At 37.5% G+C, this 20,352-nt stretch overlaps 1 protein-coding gene across 1 annotated transcript in view; it reads right to left on the reverse strand.

Annotated features, from left to right (window-relative positions):
* Nucleotides 1-6,413: 6,413 nt before the first annotated feature.
* Nucleotides 6,414-20,352, reverse strand: part of LOC124358919 (coiled-coil domain-containing protein 142) — a 43,102-nt gene continuing 29,163 nt past the window's right edge. Inside the window, exons 6-14 of the mRNA XM_046811175.1 lie at nt 18,214-18,440; nt 16,489-16,665; nt 15,907-16,061; nt 13,989-14,267; nt 13,797-13,910; nt 12,805-12,958; nt 11,520-11,655; nt 7,922-8,124; nt 6,414-6,608 (exon numbers count right to left, since the gene is read on the reverse strand). Of these exons, the coding sequence (XP_046667131.1) occupies nt 6,472-6,608; nt 7,922-8,124; nt 11,520-11,655; nt 12,805-12,958; nt 13,797-13,910; nt 13,989-14,267; nt 15,907-16,061; nt 16,489-16,665; nt 18,214-18,440 (1,582 nt within the window). The 3' untranslated portion in view covers nt 6,414-6,471. The remainder of the gene's footprint in view (nt 6,609-7,921; nt 8,125-11,519; nt 11,656-12,804; nt 12,959-13,796; nt 13,911-13,988; nt 14,268-15,906; nt 16,062-16,488; nt 16,666-18,213; nt 18,441-20,352) is intronic.

Here is a 20,352-nt window from a genome sequence, read left to right on the forward strand (position 1 = left end):
CCTGTATTGTATTTTGTTTCTTGTCTTGTACTATAGGAAATATTAAAATTTGTTTTCAAACGGTTTTACCATTAAGTCTATAGTTTGACTTTAATTGGTATTGGAATTGGAAGGTTTGTCACTCATACACACATTATATCTTATTTTAAGTAATTAGGCCTATACAAATTTGTATGGAATTTTAAACACGATTTGGATTTTCATTTTCCAACAAAATGTGTACAACTTTTGCAAGTTGTTATTTGTGAAAAATGTATAAGCAAAGAGTAAAAAACCATATATTCGTTGGCTCGTATTATGACTTGGAAACCTTTTGGTATATTGTAAATTTAATATATTATTTAGATAGAAAAGTAGCTTTCTTTACCAGTTTTATATTATTATAAAAATTTAACAATGTGTTACATTAAAGTTATTTATAACATTAGTTTTTTACAGAAAACTGCCTACACAGTATATACCTTTAGGTGTATTCATTTTGTTAAAAAATACAACAAATTTAATAAACCGTTAAAATACCTGGTTGTACAATTTATAAGTGATGAATCGTAGGTTTTGTGTATATCTGGAAACGTATGGCTAGATCTCACAATATCTTAGATCTACACTCCTAAAGGCGTATTTCGTCATGTAAAAAAAAACAATAAGAATAAATAGGCTTGTTAAGTTTGTATGACATCTTCTCTTGTAGTTTGGATGGCTGCCCATCAGCTTAAGATCTTTAGCAGCCTTAGAGAATGATTTGTCTTATTAATAAATTATAGAGTATTGTAGTGTTTCTAAGAGTTTTAGCTGTACAGTGATGCTTTGAGATAGAAAAATCTGTTATGTACATATATAATTTATAAGAAATAAATAACAGTGTAATCTTCTAATTTCATCTCTTTATTTCCAAAACTGAGTGAGTTCCTGAAATTTTAACACATAAATGGTCTTGTGTATCAATCCTTTTTGGTCATATTGGTATCAGAAGCTGAAGTCTGAATCAATTTTGAATACCAGAAGAGGTTTAAAGTACCTCAATTAAGGTTTAAATGGGCTCTGATAGCAAGGCCTCTTCCACATTGGGCTTACTTGATTTATCGGTAAGTAACAGCACTGTCAAGAATCAAGAATCAATAATATTTTATTGCCATCCCACACAACAATGCATTGACAAAGTCATAGAGTTTAAAATATGTCCTTAAAACATATACAATATACAAATACAAACACATACACAAACCTTAACATAGCCTAAATGGCACAGTTATATCCTTAATGCTGAGCATACATGCATGAACTACATGAAAATCCTATTACTTATATTGTAAAGATATATTTCTTCGATAGAATAGAATGCATTTTGCTTCAACCATTTAGACACAGCTATTTTAAAATTATTACATGGAATTTCCATAACTTCTAATGGTAACTTGTTAAAGAGCTTTATGCCTATATACAGATAACTATTATGGGTTTTAGCTAGCCTAGCATGTTTTTGGTTGATTGAGTCTTGGTTTCTTGTATAATGAGTATGTATTGAGCTTCTTAAGTCAAATTGTTCTAAATTTTCTTTTACATATATCAAACTCTGCAATACAAAAATACAAGGGAGCGTAAGTATATCATATTCTATAAAATAAGGTTTACACGAGTCACTATTGCTAAGATTAAACATTTTTCGCACAGCCTTCTTTTGGCACAGAAAAACCTCCTGTGTGAAACGAATCAAACAATTTTGTATGTGGGACTTTACAGTGAAATTTGCATGTCATTTATTTATATTTTTATGGTGCCAAAATAATTTTTTTGTTTGCAAATGATTACTTTTCTTTTGCAAAAGGTGTTTAAATACATAATTGGCCAATTTGTATTTGTTAATCACACCTTTTTCTACCGAATAAAACAATAAACTACACATTAATGTTATTAATTTACCAATATTTTGAATCCACTTCAACAAAATTATTGAGCAATTATTAATATTAATTATACCATTCATAGCCTTGATTCATAATACTCGTTTGAGGTTTTTTTTTAAACGTAGGGGGAATGCATTTGCGCACAGAGTGTGGGACTCCTTTGCGGACTACCCACTAAACCCCCTACGGGCCACGGAGGGCCCAGGCCGGAACCCTTTCAGATGACATCTTGCCTGGTCCGTGTGTCTTATGTCCCAACCAGGACAAAACTACTTGTTTCGGAAGCTAGGGGTCAGCCAGGCATCCGTCTTCACGCTTCTGATGAAGGATCGCATGTACATGAGTGGTGACTGCATTCCAGGCGTCCTCACTCTGCAGCATCATCTCCACAATGGTCTCTGCCGAAACATCGTCAACTGTGGTGGCGAGCGTTCGCCTGGCCTCGGTGAAGCGCCCGCAAGCGAAGAAGGTGTGATGAACATCATCATCTTCCTCCGGGCAGTAAGCACACCGAGGCGACCTGACTTTTCCCATCCTGTAGAGGTACTTCCTAAAGTAAACGTGCCCCGTCAGGAACTGACACAGGTAGAAATCTATCTCCCCGTGGCCACGATCTATCCAGGATTGAAGCTCTCGAATGAGACGGAAGGTCCAGCGACCGTCCGACCCTTCCGTCCACCTCCGCTGCCAAACCTGCAGAGTCTCCACCCTGGCAGCAGCCAGGGCATACTCTCTACCCCGCTCGGCAGCCTTCCGGAAGACGGTCTGTCTCTCGATGGCCAGCAGATCAATAGGAATCGCCCCAGCCACGGCCGAACCGGAAACGGTGCGATAGGCGCAGGGACCCTAAGTGCCGCTCTTCTCTGTACCGATAACAACTTTTGACTGTATCGCCTTATCCTCATGACACCCGCCCAAACCTCTGCGCCATAAAGAAGGGTTGAGTTTACAGTAGACATAAGGAGGCGTCTCTTACTTGACCTAGGACTTCCTACGTTAGCCATCAGCCTGCCGAGAGACATAACCACCTTAGAGGCTTTGTCACACACCGCCTGAATGTGCTCCCAATACCGAAGACGGCAGTCGAGTAACACACCCAGGTACTTCGCCGCAGTCCTTGTCCGAACCTCGACACCCCCCACACTCATAGAGATCAGAGTGGGGATTCTCCGTTGAGTGAGCATAACGATTTCGGTCTTGGTGACCGCCAGCTCAAGTCCATGGCTCGTCATCCAGGCATTGACCCGAATCATTACCTGATTAAGGCGTAACTGTGCCAAGTCCGGAGTCCTCGCCGTGATGACTGCAGCCACGTCATCAGCATAACCCACGAGGAAGATGTCGTGGGGCATCTCGAGGCGAAGCAAACCATCGTATGAAACATTCCATAGGTCTGGGCCGAGAATAGACCCTTGAGCCGCATCGGCAGTGACCTCTTTCATTCTCCTTCCGTCTTTGGTTTCATACAACAGCCGACGGTTCTTCAGGTAGTCCTGCACAACGACCAGGAGATATTCGGGCACGCTGAAGTCCCGCTGCAACGCCTCTAGCATGTCCTCCCACCGAGCAGAGTTAAACACGTTCTTTACGTCAAGTGTGGCCAACAGCACAATCGGCCGAGACTGGTGACAAGCTGTTTCGGCTTGCTGGACGGCACTGATCATCTTTGTAATGGTAATGGCGTTCAGAGTTGAGTGTTGCTTTCGAAAGCCGTGCTGCCGGGGAGAGAGATCTCCGGCGGCTTCGATGGACGACTGCAATCTGGGTTTCAGCAACCTTTCATAGAGCTTCCCCGCGGTGTCAAGCATACAAAGTGGCCTGTATGCTGACAGGGAGTTCGGGTCACCTTTGCCTTTGCTGATCAGCGCCAACCTAGCAACCTTCCAGCGCGACGGGAACACACCCGCTACCTAACATGCATTAAACATATTCAGCAGCAAGAGCGGATAACTCGCCGCCACAACCTTCAAAACCTCAGCTGGAATGCCATCAGGTCCTGGGGCCTTCTTGTTGCGCATAGTAGACACCGCCGTTACAAGCTCCTGCTCAGTAAAAATGGGAACGTCTGAAACCGGTCTCGCTACTCTCTCCTCTCACCTAACAGGGTGACTTGGGAAGAGAGCTTCCACGATCGCCGAAATCATTCCAGCAGGCATTTCCGTGCTGTTCCCTATTCCTCCGAGCTTTTTTCTCACAAGTTTGTATCCTCTTCCCCAAGGGTACGAGTCCACCTCCTGGCAGAGCTCACGCCAGCATCGCGCCTTGCCCAGACGAATTGCTGCACTCAGAGCTTTCTTAGCAGCCTTATGCTCTGCCGACCTAGTTGGCAAGGTCGACTCCTTGAGGTGTTGCAATAAGTTTTCAGTTAGGGTGGTTTAGTCCTATCGATTTAATATATTTCCTATAAAGACAGAAAACAATGTTTAAAGTTTTAGTTGGTCAATGAATAATTGTAGGAATCAAAACTACAAAATTACCAAAGTTGTAATTTGGTCTATATGAAAATCTGACCCACAGAAAATAGGTTGAAGATAATAATATGTATTTATAAAATACAATTTAAGGGAATGGCACATTTTTTTAAAAAGCATTTCATTTCTTCACATGTCATGGCACAGCCTTATTTCAGGATATGCCACCCGAAATTCCAGTTAGTTTTTTACCACACTTTTAAGGAAAAACTTTTTGTACAAAAAGTACTATGACACCACTGTGGCATCATCGGTACTAATGGTACGGATACATGTTACACTGGCTAAATATTTGCGTTAAAACTTGATATGATACATAGAAGTGTATATAGTAATAAAATTTCTAAATAACATCAATTTTGAAGATGAAATGTCACTCTTTGCATACAAAAGTACTATGACACACCATGTGGCAGGAATCCGAGTCATCTATTAGTAATAGAAACATTTAAGAGACTGGTGGGAATTGAGTCAACAGCTGACTACAAATCAGCTGAAACTCAAGTTGTAAACATTAAAAGGTAATACTTTGAAGACTGATTTCCAGAAACCAAGATTGATTTGATGTTCTTAGACATATAAATAAACATTTAACATAGCAATAATTATATTTTATCATCAAATAGTAAAAAATTCAGCGGCTTAAAAAAATCTGTACTTGAAGCCATCATGGCATCGTCAGTACTAGTTGTGTGATGTGTACTACGCCAATGTGGCGTCACCAGGATTGAACTTGTGAAGTTTTGTTCCATAAAAAACATGTAATTTTTCGTAAGTAATATTTCATTAAAACTGTGTTATTTCCTGCATTCATATTTTTATCATTGGTCACTTTTCATTGATCCTGGTTACAAAATTGTTCAAAATGACCATTTTAAGTGTATGAAATTCCATGTGGAGTGGTCAAAAAGTGATTTCTATATTTTACGTGTGTTCAGGAAAAGTTATCTTGAAGAACTGTCTGTGACTATGAATAATTATTCTGCCTTAATAGTTGAATTATGATTCTGATGTTATTCTCAAAAATAGCATCCCACATAAATAAGATTAACCTTTTGTACTCATATCCGATATTATGTGATTATTCTCGTAGCTCGCAGGGCCATTATGTGTGGCCATGGTTGTTGTCTGATTCAGCTCGAGAGTTATGACCACGTCCTGTCCCTCAGCTTGCCAGGCCACTACATATGGCCCACTGTACTGCACTGGGAACTCTGCAATATCTTGGCCAAATGAGGAACTGAAATATTTCATTTTTTGCAGAACATACTATAGCAAGCATTGTTTGATTTTTTTGTATCTGAGTGTCAATGTAGCTCCTATACACGCCCTATCAATCTATTGAAATACAAGTGCATTTCGTAGAGCCAAATATGGAAATTAGTTTATATTCTATTGATATTAGAGACCTACTTGAGACTGATTGTATTTTTATATTGCAAATAAAAATATTTTAATTAGGTAAAACAATAGTTTTAATTAAATACAATGTTTTATGTTTGCAAGAAAAGAATGACATTTTTGAACCTAGAGCATTTAAACATTGTTAGTGTTCAAGAACTGTGTTTAAATACCAGTCATTAAAAGGTTGAAACCCATACACTGCGCTTTAAATACGATTCAGAATGACTTACACGGTTACACAATCTCAAAGTGGAGACACAACTCAGTCGGCCACTAGCTGTGGCCCGATGATGTGAAAATTTATTCCAGCTGAACCTAGTGGCCTTACGAGTGAGAGGTTTAATATACAACAAAAATATCAAAAGCTGAGGCAAGAAGGTCAGGAGACCACATTTAAGCCTGTAGTATAATACATTGAGACGAACATTACCAGGTATTTCACACATACTTATGTGGTCTGAGTTGTTTAAACGGTGGTAGATGAACTTTAACAGTTCTCTTTAGGTAAAGACAGATGCATATCAAATTTAAATTCTCTTACTCATACAATTCTTGAGATATCAAGCAAACACCAGACAAACTCGTTATTAACACCCGATTTAGTGACATCGCAGAGCCAATGAAACAAAACATGTAAGCTTCAATAAAAATAAAAGTTTATTGCGAAATAACAAAGTGCATGGTGTTGACTATCAGCTGGGTATTCCACAGCAGAGTGCGAAGGCTCGACCTTGCCGGGGAGCTCGCAGTTGTAACCATTGCTCCTGGTTAGGCACATACATCTCGGCAGGCATTGTCTCCGGGGTACGAGGAGTGCTGTTCTCGCTGTCTGTAAGTACACATTTTTAATTGTATAAAGAATTCCAGAACACGGGAATTATGCTTCCGTTAACATAATTATTTATATACTAGTATTATCAGAGCTTCGCTAGGATGGCGGAGACATTGTACGGACCCTTTTGGTTTCAACTGCATTTTTACATAAAATTAGAATATTTAAGAAGATTATTACAGTCCTGTTTTATTAAAAGAAATAATGTTAAATTATAGGAATTGTAGAACCTTAAAAAATGTTTTAAGTGGACAGGTTTTCTAGAATCTTTATCTAAAATTTCCATATAAACATGTGACTTATAAACCCTTAAATGCCTCATTAGTGAATTTATCGGTAAGGCCCGTGTTTCAGTTTCTCTATAAAATAATATTGTGGATATAAGTTTTGAGGCACTTTTAAATGGAAAATAGGGTAAATACGTATTGCTACTTAATGTAAAAATATGACAAAACCTGTCATAGAACTGCGATTTTTTAGATTTTGAGAAACACAAGTATAAAACAAAAATAAGGTTAAAACAACTTATTTTGAAATTTACCTCATAATATTGTTGTTCTTGACGTTTATTGATGTAAAATGTCCAATTGTGGGTAAAGTATACAGAAAGTGTTTAAATATTTTTTAAAGGCAAATACACTAATATGGAAAAAGTACTATAATTTATTAGAAATGATAAAACATTTATCCATCAACTTCAATGCTTTTTCTGCCTGTTTACAAATTGTTTTTTTCATTCATTTCTCAGTTCACCAGAGCTGTCCTGGACACCACTTTGAGAGGCAAGTAAAGCCTTACAGTGTTTACTGTGTAAACATTTCTTTACATCCATCCTCACATTTAAATATCTAAAAAAATACTGGTAATTGTGTGGCCATATCTCACCAGGTGATTTATATCTTTCTCCTTATTGTGTCAGGAGGATTATTTTTATTACTGGCATCTTTTAAAACAAGTTTTTGAAAGAATGGAGTTTAAGGCATTTTCCCGTTGTATGGTGGAGAATGAATTAAAACCATTATACTCGTACATGTTTTTGAAAAATCTTATAAAAAATGATTTTTTCAGACGAAAAGATTTGAAAAAATATCAAAATTTAAAAACAATGGACATCATCTATGCATAGAGGAAAATCAGCCCAGAGTTTACATATATATATGTATAACATACACACAACCCAATTTTTAATGAAGATAATTTTCTTAATAACCTGAAGAAAATGTATAACACAGCAAAAAGTTTCTGTAAAAAATATTCCTACCTTTTATAATTATATTTTGTTTAAAATTATCTAAAATAAATGAACTTACCATGTTTCTTCCGCAAGGGTACAGTGGTCATAGCTATCCTCTCTCCCGGTCTCCGCAGCAGAAGACGGCCAACACCTTCACATCTCCGCAGTACCTCAGTGTTCAACAGATGTTTACGCAGCTCACCCGAGATGTTGACCCGTTCCAACAGCCATGTCGGCACAGCTCCAAAGTCTGTCAGTAGCTGCAGAGCTCCCCACTCACTGTGAATAGAGGATCATTTGGAGAATAACAACCTATGTAATAACTATTCAAGATATCACTGAAAATAACTGAACTGTCACTCCATACAGTGTGTTGTGTACAATGAAAACATTACATCTGAAAATAGGTGTGCGATCCCAACATCCCTCTTCTACATTCTACTCAAGTTTCATCATTCCAACTTAATTGGACTGGTATTACCATTAACTCTCTCCTGAACGGCTGCCAGCTGCACTCAAGTCTTAACAGCCAAAATCAATTCATTCTGCATGTTGGATGAAACTGAACACGTTTTCATCAATACGCTGAGCATGAAATGATAAATCAATCCATTTTTGTCACTTCCCTAGATTTTGCTTCTATGAAGTCTAGCTTTACACCTCCCGTATATAGCCTTCTGTTTTCTTTGTTTCAGATGATTTGATACCACAGAAAGTGCTGATATTGATTATCTCTCCAGTCTCTCACCTTATCTAATATGTGCGAGGAGTGTTGTGTAGTGTATCACATCCCACCTCCCGTACATAGCTTTTCTATTTTCTTTGTTTCAGATGATTTGCTTTGATACCATAGAAAGTACTGATATTGATTATCTCTCCAGTCTCTTACCTTGTGTATGGGCGAGGAGTGTTGTGTATTGTATCACATCCCACCTCACGTACATAGCCTTTCTGTTCTCTTTGTTTCAGATGATTTGATACCACAGAAAGTGCTTATATTGATTATCTCTCCAGTCTCTCACCTTGTCTAGTATTTGCAAGGAGTGTTGTGTAGTGTATCACATTCCACCTCCCATACATAGCCTTTCTGTTCTCTTTGTTTCAGATGATTTGATACCACAGAAAGTGCTTATATTGATTATCTCTCCAGTCTCTCACCTTGTCTAGTATTTGCGAGGAGTGTTGTGTAGTGTATCACATTCCACCTCCCATACATAGCCTTTCTGTTCTCTTTGTTTCAGATGATTTGATACCACAGAAAGTGCTGATATTGATTATCTCTCCAGTCTCCCACCTTGTCTGGTTTGTGCAAGGAGTGTTGTATTGTGCATCTGGTACTTTGCAGTAAAATAGTTTGGACTATTATTACCAGTGTGGAATTGGAGTTCTGTGCTTGGATTTTTGGTGCGCAACTTGCTCTGCTGTTAAAATTTAATGTAGCGAGTTGCTATATTTTGGCTATTCTTAACCTTATTTCTAAATTTTTTTGACATAGTAAAAGAGAATGTCTGAAATTCCTATGTCCTTTCAAATCATCCATTATTCCCAAATGTAGTCCTGTGATATCTGCGACTTCTGATATTCAGCCTCATGACAAACGATAAAATATTTTGCATTACCATGTAAGCATTACTGTAAAAAATGCTACACAGTCAAGCTACTCGTAGATCACTTTCTCCCACATGACCTGTGGATCATGTTGGGAGTGGGATGAGAAACTGTGATATCATTGCTGACCCAAATGGTGAGATTGTTTCTTTTTGAATAAATTAAGATCTGAATCTTAAATATTGTAAATTTTAACTGTGTACATTACTACTTTTTTAATTTTTTTAAATAAATTTGTATTTATACCTTTTTGAATTGTGTTATTTTACATATATAACCACAAAAACTAAAAAGTATCCAGTGTGTTAGTTTAGTTTTATATTTTCACATAGAATTAACGTTTACTGCATCATAAATTCATACAATTTCATGGGGAAGAGTTCTAGTGCAGTATTCAACATTTTCACAATTCCATGTACCTTCGAAAGTAAACCGTAACATCGGTAGTGCATTTTATAAATAACTTAATTTCTTTACATTGCAACTTTACATCCAGCCTACTTTTCATCACATTAAGCCGGATATGATACGTTTTATTGTGACACATTTCAAACAAAGAGTTTATCTAGTAGATTTCTTTGATACTACTTTAACTTTCCAAAAGTCATGGCATAATTTTTGTTACTTTTATTGCTTGTGCACAAAAATATTACTTTTATTTGTTTAGCTGTATAAACATGTGACATTTTTACAGTAAATATTATTATACGTAAGTGGAGTAAAAATCATTAATATTTTACCACTATTTCTTCATTTGATTTTTAAAACTTGTTTGCATTTAATTAATAATAAAATTTTACATTATTAATACAAAAATTATATGTGTTTATTAACAACAGTTTAATAGTTTTTCTAAAATAAAGTATACATTTATAATAAATACAATTTGTATTCCAAGATTGTTTGATTATATCTAAAACGGTATATAAAATATATATTAAACAAACAGTTTCCGGTACCTAAAAAAAGCTACCTACAGTTATTCACGTATTACGGAAATAGAGTCCACCAAGAGAGACTATTTTTTTCCATAAAATCAGTTAGTATTGAAAGGAACTATTTTAAAACTGGCTTAACAATGACAGCTGAAGTAAAATGAACATCCTATCTACAGATGATTCCCAGTGGTTCATATTAGTGATGGGAGAATTGAATACTTAAAAGAATTGAATACAGTGTATTCAAAAGCACCCTTGTATTCAAATACTTTATCTGCATTAAGTATATCTAATGGACAAGTCTAGTCTTGTCTTATACTTCCTTCCAGTAATCCATTGTTTCTTGGTCGGTTAGGAATTTCCCTGCCATTAAATCCTTTGACTTTTTGTGCCTTCTACTAACATGTATAAACTTCATGATTTATAAACTTTGGAAAAAATATTTGTTTATTTGCTACTTCAGTCCCATCTGAAAGATTCTTTTCTATTGCAGGTTTTGTCACCAATGACTGTATAAATAGATTGAAGCCAAAAACCTCAATCATATTTTGTTTTTACACAGCAACATGAAATAAACATTCATTTTTGTCTGTATTGTTAACAAATGTATTTATTATTTAAATATACATTTTTTTTATATACATTTGTTTTTTTATATACATTTTGTCAAGTTTAAAAATTGTTAATTACTTATTACAAATTATGAATCTTCCATTAATTATTCTTTTCATAGTTGAAGAAACTTTCAAATGAATACTTATATTAGTATATAAATACTAATACAGATCTTGAATATTTTATTTTAACACTATTAATCCAAATGAATGAATACTGTATGTTTGAATTTTATTTTTCCAAAGAAATTGTATTCATGTCAAAATTTGAATTCATTTTGAGGTGAATACCCGGGCCATATTAAAAAACTATTCGGTTCTCCCACCACAAATTCATATCACAGTGGAAAAATTTGTATGAAATAGTGTACGCATTGTGAAAAAGAGTATTTTGAAAGGAATTGTGTAAAAATTGTTGACAAAAATAAATATAAAAGGGGTTATGGCTCCAGACTGAGTTGTTCTAGCCATAACTTGTAGACAAGGAAATAACAGATGATGTTTATCACTGTACCTAAACTTGATCTGATGAGCGTAAATGTGGTCGAGCCAGGCCTCGCACATTATGTTGAGCACCATCCCGTTGACGCGTTGTTGCACGCTGAGTGGCAGATGAGTTGTGGCTAGCAGCACGGGCCGCAATACTTCTTCTGTAACAGTGAGGTTGTGGTCATTAAACTTTAACTCTTTACCTTTAATAGTGGATAAGATTTGTAAAAGCAAGATTCCAGCTTCTGATCAACATATAAAATATGAACCCAATACGTACCTAATTTAGAAATTCTTAAAAGTTAAATGAGTGATAAATTACTTTTTAGTTCTTAAACTTAAGTGGTCTGTTAGGAATTGCACTTTATTATACAGTTAGGTAATGACTGTCAGGTCTAGTGTTATAGTAATAGTACATAGTAATATCTAGTATATTAAGCTAACCTGGAGAATTCATTTTAATCTAAAGAATATATGTTGATATGTTAATTAATAAGAATATAATTTCCACGAGACACTAAAACAATATCTAACTTCAGACCAGTGTCACTATTGCCAACTATTTCCAAAATGTATGGGAGGCAATTCATAATAGATTACTTACTTACCTAGATAAGAATAATTTATTTGAAGATGTCCAGTATGATTTTTACAACAATCGCTGCTGCTATTAAATTTATTGAATTTATAAATGATTTAGTAGGTGGGCATGAAAAGTGACTGGTATTTTTATGGACCTATCGAAAGCATTGGATAGTGTGTCACATACTATTAAAGCTTCAAAATATGTGGTTTAATAGGTTAATGGGGATTAACATTAAATTGCTTTATATCATACTTGTACAATAGATTACAGTTTGTGGAACTAACTTAGATCCAGAAAATTCGATCACTTCAGTAAGGGCACCAGTATATCATTATGTTGGAGTTCCACAAGGGTTAATACTTGGCCCTCTTCTTTTCCTATGTTACATTAAAGGAGCCACACACTGTTTGTCTGCCATTGTTTAATCTAGCTTTGTTTAAATGAAAACTACAGCTAATCATCTATTTGTGAGTCAGATATTTCCATGTTACAATAGCTACTAGAAATAAAATTACTCCAGGATGGTTCACATGAACAAATATACGTGGTAGTTGTCTTCATAGTGGAACTACAGCAATCTCACCAAGTTTCAAACACTTGGATTCAGGAGTAAATAAAACCGATAATGATGTAACCATTAACTTGCCACTGTATTTAGAATAAGAAAAATCAAAAAGCAACACAAATGAAAATTGTTTTATATATATAGTTGATAACATTTTACCTAAGTAATCTTCCACATAGTTGCTGGCAAATTGAGGGATCTCGTCTAGTCTCTGCTTCCAGTACTCAGGGTCTGGATACATCATGTGTAGGTTGGCCAGACTGACTGTGCGACATACAGCAGCTAGGATGTCCACACAAGTAGTAGACATTTTCTGTAATACACAGAGAATTGAGACAGTGTCAGATACCAGAGGCTGCAATAAAAGGAAGGTAAACTGGAGCTAAACTCAAAATTCAGTTGAATCAACACTTCCTACCATAACTACGTTATGTGTAGAAAACTATCTGTGATAGAGCAGATCGCCATCCTCCACAGACTGGACCATTCGGTACCAGATGATTTTTCTAACAAATTGTCTGTTAAACTTTTAGGCTTAATTGAATCATTTTATGCTTTTCTAACTTAAGTTGTGATGTACGTCAGTTGCAGACTGACTATTGTGGTCTGCTGAACTTCCAATTTGAGCTCTTCCGAGCAGTTGCTCTATCTCAGTAATCAGCAAAAATATGAAAATTGAGAAAAACAATGAAAATTTAGGCTTAATTGAAACATTTTAGACTATCCTAACTTAAGTTGTGATGTGTGTCTGCTGCAGGGTGATCATTGTGGTGTACATATGTAGTAGGTCTATGTCTTTTGTTGTCATTTATTAAATTTTTGAGTGTTGTATGGAAATATTTTGTATATTTTAATTAGTATTCAACCATGTTTTAAATAATTACCTTAATATTGGGCATTTGTTTTAAAAAAAGTAATGACTTTTAGATAAACAATTTTATAGCTAATCAGTATAGCTATGAATAAGGGACCATACTTTTGGTCTATTATAGTTCAGTGGCCTTTACAAACATAAATTTATAAACACTCATTAGTTTTATGCACTGCGTATGACAAAAGGAATATTTAAATTATTCTGATACTGAACCTAGCGACATGTTTTCCAAGATGATTTTTTATTTTTTTACTGATATAGTCCCATCCTTACTTACCTGAAGCTTATCAATGTTGGCCTTCACTTCAGAGATGAGTTTGGCACGCATTTTCACGCAGACGACAACGTGTACACTGCTCTCCGTATTCAGTATGTCCACCTGGTTGGCGAACTGGAAATAACCAAAAGTTATAAACACGTTTCCACAAGAAACTCACAAGGAAGCAGAGGAAAGAGGAAGGTCACTGACCTTGAGCTGTGAGAGCACCAGTAGGCAGGAGTTGATATCGGATTGGGTGACACGGAAGAACTGTTCCATGTTCCAGGGGTTACTGAGCTGCCTGGCCCGACTCTCCACCCAGAGAGCGACCGTGTGTACTGAATGGTCCAGTCTGTGGAGGATGGGGATCTGCTCCACCACAGGCAGCTCCTCCAAGTCTTGTATCGTCCAGTTGGGACCTTCACAGCTATTGCTGAGGAATACCAGGTCAGAGAACAAGTCTGAGAACAGCTGTCCTGTATATGTTCCCTGTACAGAAAGAACTAATCTAAGTAATTATATCAACATATCTAGAGAACTCACATTACTAAAAGTACTTAAAACCTAGTAACTAGAAAGAATGAACACATTGATTACTGTACTTCAATATGAATACTAAATAATCGAATACCTACCTTAAAAAGATACTTTTGATTGGTAAGATAAGGAAAAATCACATTTTAAAGAGTATAAGGGTTCAAGCACCTCCTGGAATTTCGAAAAACAAAGATTAAAATTGCACCCTGTAGTATGTTTTAAGCTAAAACACTTATATGAGGTCTTAAAGCTCAAAAAATCCTAAGCCCCTATTTTGGAGGGTATTTTAAACTTCCTGAACCACCAAGTGTGTCAGCCCCCAAAATAATTTTCTATACACGTCACTGTGATGCACTGTTTTAGCACTCCTTGGACATATGCACATTACCCACTTGTGCATGTTTTTATTTGAAAAAATATCCACCCTGTCTAACAATTCCAAATTGGTTTTTATATAGATGTCACAACATGTTCCATTGTCAGTTACTTAAAACAGTTTTACATTGTAAAGTACCATAATTTTGTCTGTAATCACAGGTCCATGGCTATTACAAATATGAATTTATTTCAGTTTCACATCACAAAACAGGGTGCTAATTCAATGCAGTAACCATGTTGATCTGCTAAATAAGCAACTCCTTGAAACTGGGGAATTCTAATACAGCACCATGTCCATGTGTTGAATAAGCACACCTTCAGAGGATCCTTATTCCAGAGATACTAATGAAGTTCCTTCCCCAAATTTACCAAAATTTCTTCCTATGTGTAATGAATATTGCATATCACACCATATTCTAAAGAACTGTTGTGAGACCCAGATTTTAACGCCATTTGGCCAATCCTAATACACTTTTACACAAATTTAAAAATAAATGTTCCTTCATTTTATTTGTTGATATCATTATATTTGTCTTTTGAAAGGAATTCAGTCACATGCAGATATGATTCAAACCACTTTTATGTATTGTTAGTCTGTAAAGTCATCATCGAAGTGTTATAAAGAGCTTTCTGTTTAGACCACAAACATAAGATTTATTTGTGTTTAAAAATATAAAAAAAACTCAATAAATGAAAAGGTCCTGCTGAAAACTTAAATAAATAAATAATTATTAGACTTACAAGCCGAAAATTCACCAAAGTCACACTGTCCTAAGATATAGTCATAGTCTCTCTATCATGGCTTTAAATGCATTTTATTCAATATTTCTTAACTTTTTAATGATAATATTTATAGAATTGTAGGTTGTGATATTTTATTAATATTTTATTGGAGTATAAAATATGAACATTAAATAAATTTGGTAAAGCACTTGTATTAGGGACCATTGTATAAAACTATCGAGAAATTAACAGTTATATTAAGGTACTTCTTTGATTAAGGCTTGTTATTGATGATGAATGATTTGGAATGGTAGTAGAATTTCTGGCATTTGCTGTCGTTATATATCACAAAAGATAACACATCTGTATGTATGGCTATGGCTGATAAATCCACACACATCTCCATGATAGCCATTGTATTGACTCATGGTGGTACCACATTGTAAGTGTTCACTTAAAAGGAACATACAAACTAAAAGTGATCCCGTACCTCACCAATGTCATGCACCACATGTCTACTGTGCTGAGTTCCCGCAGCTACCAGTGCCTGCCTGAACATCTGGTCCCAGGAAGTGGACAGTACGTGACAGCAGAGGGAATCTAGGAGGCTGTGCAGTCCTGGCTTCATTATATCTGGCACTGTCACTGCGACAGACAACAGCAAGGCCATAGTGATTTTATAATCACTTCCATGAATTTTTAAAATTATGATAGGTGAATATCATTATTTTTTGCTAAGTCTCTCACCATTTCTTGTGCGTGTAGCACGTATTGTGTAGTACACCTGGTTTTGTAGTTACATGTTTTAGGCATATTCTTACCAGTTTGAACTTCCTTGATTTTACAAATATGATTTGATCTAATGTGGGCTAGTTCATATGACTGCTTTGATCGGTTGTTAATTTTTCTCGCTTAAGTTTTTTTACACCTGAAGATGAGGATAGAGACTTGATATGTGCTATTCTAGTTTTATCAAATACGATAAATGTTGCAAACCGAGCTTTATCACATAAGTAAATGACAACAAAATGATTTGCATTTGTCTCTCCGATAGTATATGGCTGAGTCAGACCTGTGCTGAGGAAGTTTTGAAGCCAGTTACGGAAGTGGTGGCCAGTTTGAGTGCCTAGGGGTCGCAACCCCCACCACAGCAACACGTGGTCTAGGTAGGAACCCACCTCGCCCCACAGCACCTGTGAGTAGTACTCCAGTACCTTATGGCGCACACGCTTGCGCACCTTCAGGTCTCCTGGGAACACGTTCATTAAGTTTTTTAAATGTTGGCCATAACCACTTAAAGATCTAGCAGGGCAAAACAAAATATCAGATACTTTGTTAATACAGAAATTTCTTCTTAAAAATTATATTCTTTTTACAGAAAAAAAGTAAATTATTGCGTAAATACTATAGATGTAACAAATTTGACTACTTTTTTATACATTAATGTAGGTACTGCATTTTACATTTCATCACAACAATTTAACTGAATTCAAATTGGCCATTTTTTAATATCTACTATCTCAAAATCATGAAAACGACTACCTTTAATCCAGATTATTGTAAAAATCAGTAGAAAAAACACTACTCAATAAAGAATAATTTGTCTATTTTTTTAATTCTTACATTACCAATAACATTAATGGAATATTTTCAAGTTAACACACGCATACAATTTATTGGAAAATGTGCAGAGAAATTAAATAAGTCATTGACAACCAAGCTACTAACAGAATGACTGTTTCTTTAAATAATATTCTCAAACTAATTTATTTTAAATAAACACTTGTACTGTAATTGTTTTAGAAGGATCAGTTAAAGATTGGCTGAAAAAAAGTAGAAAACAGACAATTTCTTTGGTGTAGGATGTTTACCCCTAAAATTATGTTGCTTTGCTGCAGAATATTTTGCTTTTTCAAAGAGACAGGTTTTTTGAGTTAAAAAAGGTGTGTGTGTGTGTGTGTGTGTAAAAAATTATTTGTAGTGTATTTCTTTTACATTTTTGTTATTTTTCATATTTAGTTCACTTCCAAGTTATTTTCACTATCTATGTCCATGCCATCATCACACAAACAAGCAAATTGACTATTTGTGGGTTGTATATTCCAATGGTACAATAAACACTAGAAATAAAACTATCAAATACTGAAGGACGGGTGACTTGCAACACGCAGTAGCTGTCTGCAATGTGAGACTTACCGAAATCACCAAGGTGCAAACACTCATAGAAATACTTCTTGTGCAATATTATTGCAGACAACAGAATAAGACAGGAACAATATAACGATGCGTAATATTACATCTGGAGCACACCTTTACACTATCGATATAAGCGTAAAACGGACCCGTCATCAGACTTGGCTTTTTCGACAATTTTACCAGGGCACAGACCCTCTGAAGGGACGGGCCTTAGTACGTGTCGGGGCCCAACTGAATATCTTTTCCTGGAGCCCGCCAAAGCTGAGAACGGCCCTGACTGTAATATTGTGTCAAAAAATGTGAAAGTTTTAACAACTCCACTGCTGGTCTATAAAGAGTGATCTTGTGACTAAGTGATCGTAATGGACATTACACTTAAAATCTGCTACAGGTATTGTGTCAAAGTACTGTACAATATTAGACTAAATATAATACATTTAGTAAACCCCTTTACTTTCAGGTCTATATTAAGTGATCTCAATTAGGCCTAACACATTTATATGTCTACTAATATCAGCGTATTAAAATAAAAAAACATTTGAATGCTATAGAAAAAGTTTCTTGTTTTATTAACTGAAATATCATTGTGGGGTAAAGTTACCAGTATGCTTGGAATGTTTGATAGCACAAGGTCCCAGAAGACTCGGAGCTGTCCGTGAGATGGTGGTGAGCAGAGGCGTGAGTCTTCTGTCTTCAGCATACACCAGAGTGTCGAGCAATGCCACGTCAGAGCCTAGCAGCACCTGGCTGCAGGCTACCTCTGGACACTGGGAATCTGCCTCTCCCTGCTGAGGAGCCTGAGGTGGTGTCATGTAGCGTGTGAGTGTCCTGTTGACAATAAATGTACAGTATACACCAGAGTGTCGAGCAATGCCACGTCAGAGCCTAGCAGCACCTGGCTGCAGGCTACCTCTGGACACTGGGAATCTGCCTCTCCCTGCTGAGGAGCCTGAGGTGGTGTCATTTAGCGTGTGAGTGTCCTGTTGACAATAAATGTACACTATACACCAGAGTGTCGAGCGATGCCACGTCAGAGCCTAGCAGCACCTGGTGCAGGCTACCTCTGGACACTGGGAATCTGCCTCTCCCTGCTGAGGAGCCTGAGGTGGTGTCATTTAGCGTGTGAGTGTCCTGTTGACAATAAATGTACACTATACACCAGAGTGTCGAGCGATGCCACGTCAGAGCCTAGCAGCACCTGGTGCAGGCTACCTCTGGACACTGGGAATCTGCCTCTCCCTGTTGAGGAGCCTGAGGTGGTGTCATTTAGCGTGTGAGTGTCCTGTTGACAATAAATGTACACTATACACCAGAGTGTCGAGCGATGCCACGTCAGAGCCTAGCAGCACCTGGTGCAGGCTACCTCTGGACACTGGGAATCTACCTCTCCCTGTTGAGGAGCCTGAGGTGGTGTCATTTAGCGTGTGAGTGTTCTGTTGACAATAAATGTACACTATACACCAGAGTGTCGAGCGATGCCACGTCAGAGCCTAGCAGCACCTGTGCAGGCTACCTCTGGACACTGGGAATCTGCCTCTCCCTGCTGAGGAGCCTGAGGTGGTGTCATGTAGCGTGTGAGTGTCCTGTTGACAATAAATGTACACTATACACCAGTGTCGAGCGATGCCACGTCAGAGCCTAGCAGCACCTGGTGCAGGCTACCTCTGGACACTGGGAATCTGCCTCTCCCTGCTGAGGAGCCTGAGGTGGTGTCATTTAGCGTGTGAGTGTCCTGTTGACAATAAATGTACACTATACACCAGAGTGTCGACCGATGCCTGGTGCAGGTATCTGAGGAGCCTGAGGTGGTGAGTGTCCTGTTGACAATAAATGTACACTATACACCAGAGTGTCGAGCGATGCCACGTCAGAGCCTAGCAGCACCTGGTGCAGGCTACCTCTGGACACTGGGAATCTGCCTCTCCCTGTTGAGGAGCCTGAGGTGGTGTCATTTAGCGTGTGAGTGTCCTGTTGACAATAAATGTACACTATACACCAGAGTGTCGAGCGATGCCACGTCAGAGCCTAGCAGCACCTGGTGCAGGCTACCTCTGGACACTGGGAATCTGCCTCTCCCTGTTGAGGAGCCTGAGGTGGTGTCATTTAGCGTGTGAGTGTCCTGTTGACAATAAATGTACACTATACACCAGAGTGTCGAGCGATGCCACGTCAGAGCCTAGCAGCACCTGGTGCAGGCTACCTCTGGACACTGGGAATCTGCCTCTCCCTGTTGAGGAGCCTGAGGTGGTGTCATTTAGCGTGTGAGTGTCCTGTTGACAATAAATGTACACTATACACCAGAGTGTCGAGCGATGCCACGTCAGAGCCTAGCAGCACCTGGTGCAGGCTACCTCTGGACACTGGGAATCTGCCTCTCCCTGCTGAGGAGCCTGAGGTGGTGTCATTTAGCGTGTGAGTGTCCTGTTGACAATAAATGTACACTATACACCAGAGTGTCGAGCGATGCCACGTCAGAGCCTAGCAGCACCTGGTGCAGGCTACCTCTGGACACTGGGAATCTGCCTCTCCCTGTTGAGGAGCCTGAGGTGGTGTTATTTAGCGTGTGAGTGTCCTGTTGACAATAAATGTATACTATACACCAGAGTGTCGAGCGATGCCACGTCAGAGCCTACCAGCACCTGGTGCAGGCTACCTCTGGACACTGGGAATCTACCTCTCCCTGTTGAGGAGTCTGAGGTGGTGTCATTTAGCGTGTGAGTGTTCTGTTGACAATAAATGT

This window comes from Homalodisca vitripennis, chromosome 4, assembly GCF_021130785.1.
Source record: "Homalodisca vitripennis isolate AUS2020 chromosome 4, UT_GWSS_2.1, whole genome shotgun sequence".
Classification (NCBI taxonomy): Eukaryota; Metazoa; Arthropoda; class Insecta; order Hemiptera; family Cicadellidae; genus Homalodisca; species Homalodisca vitripennis.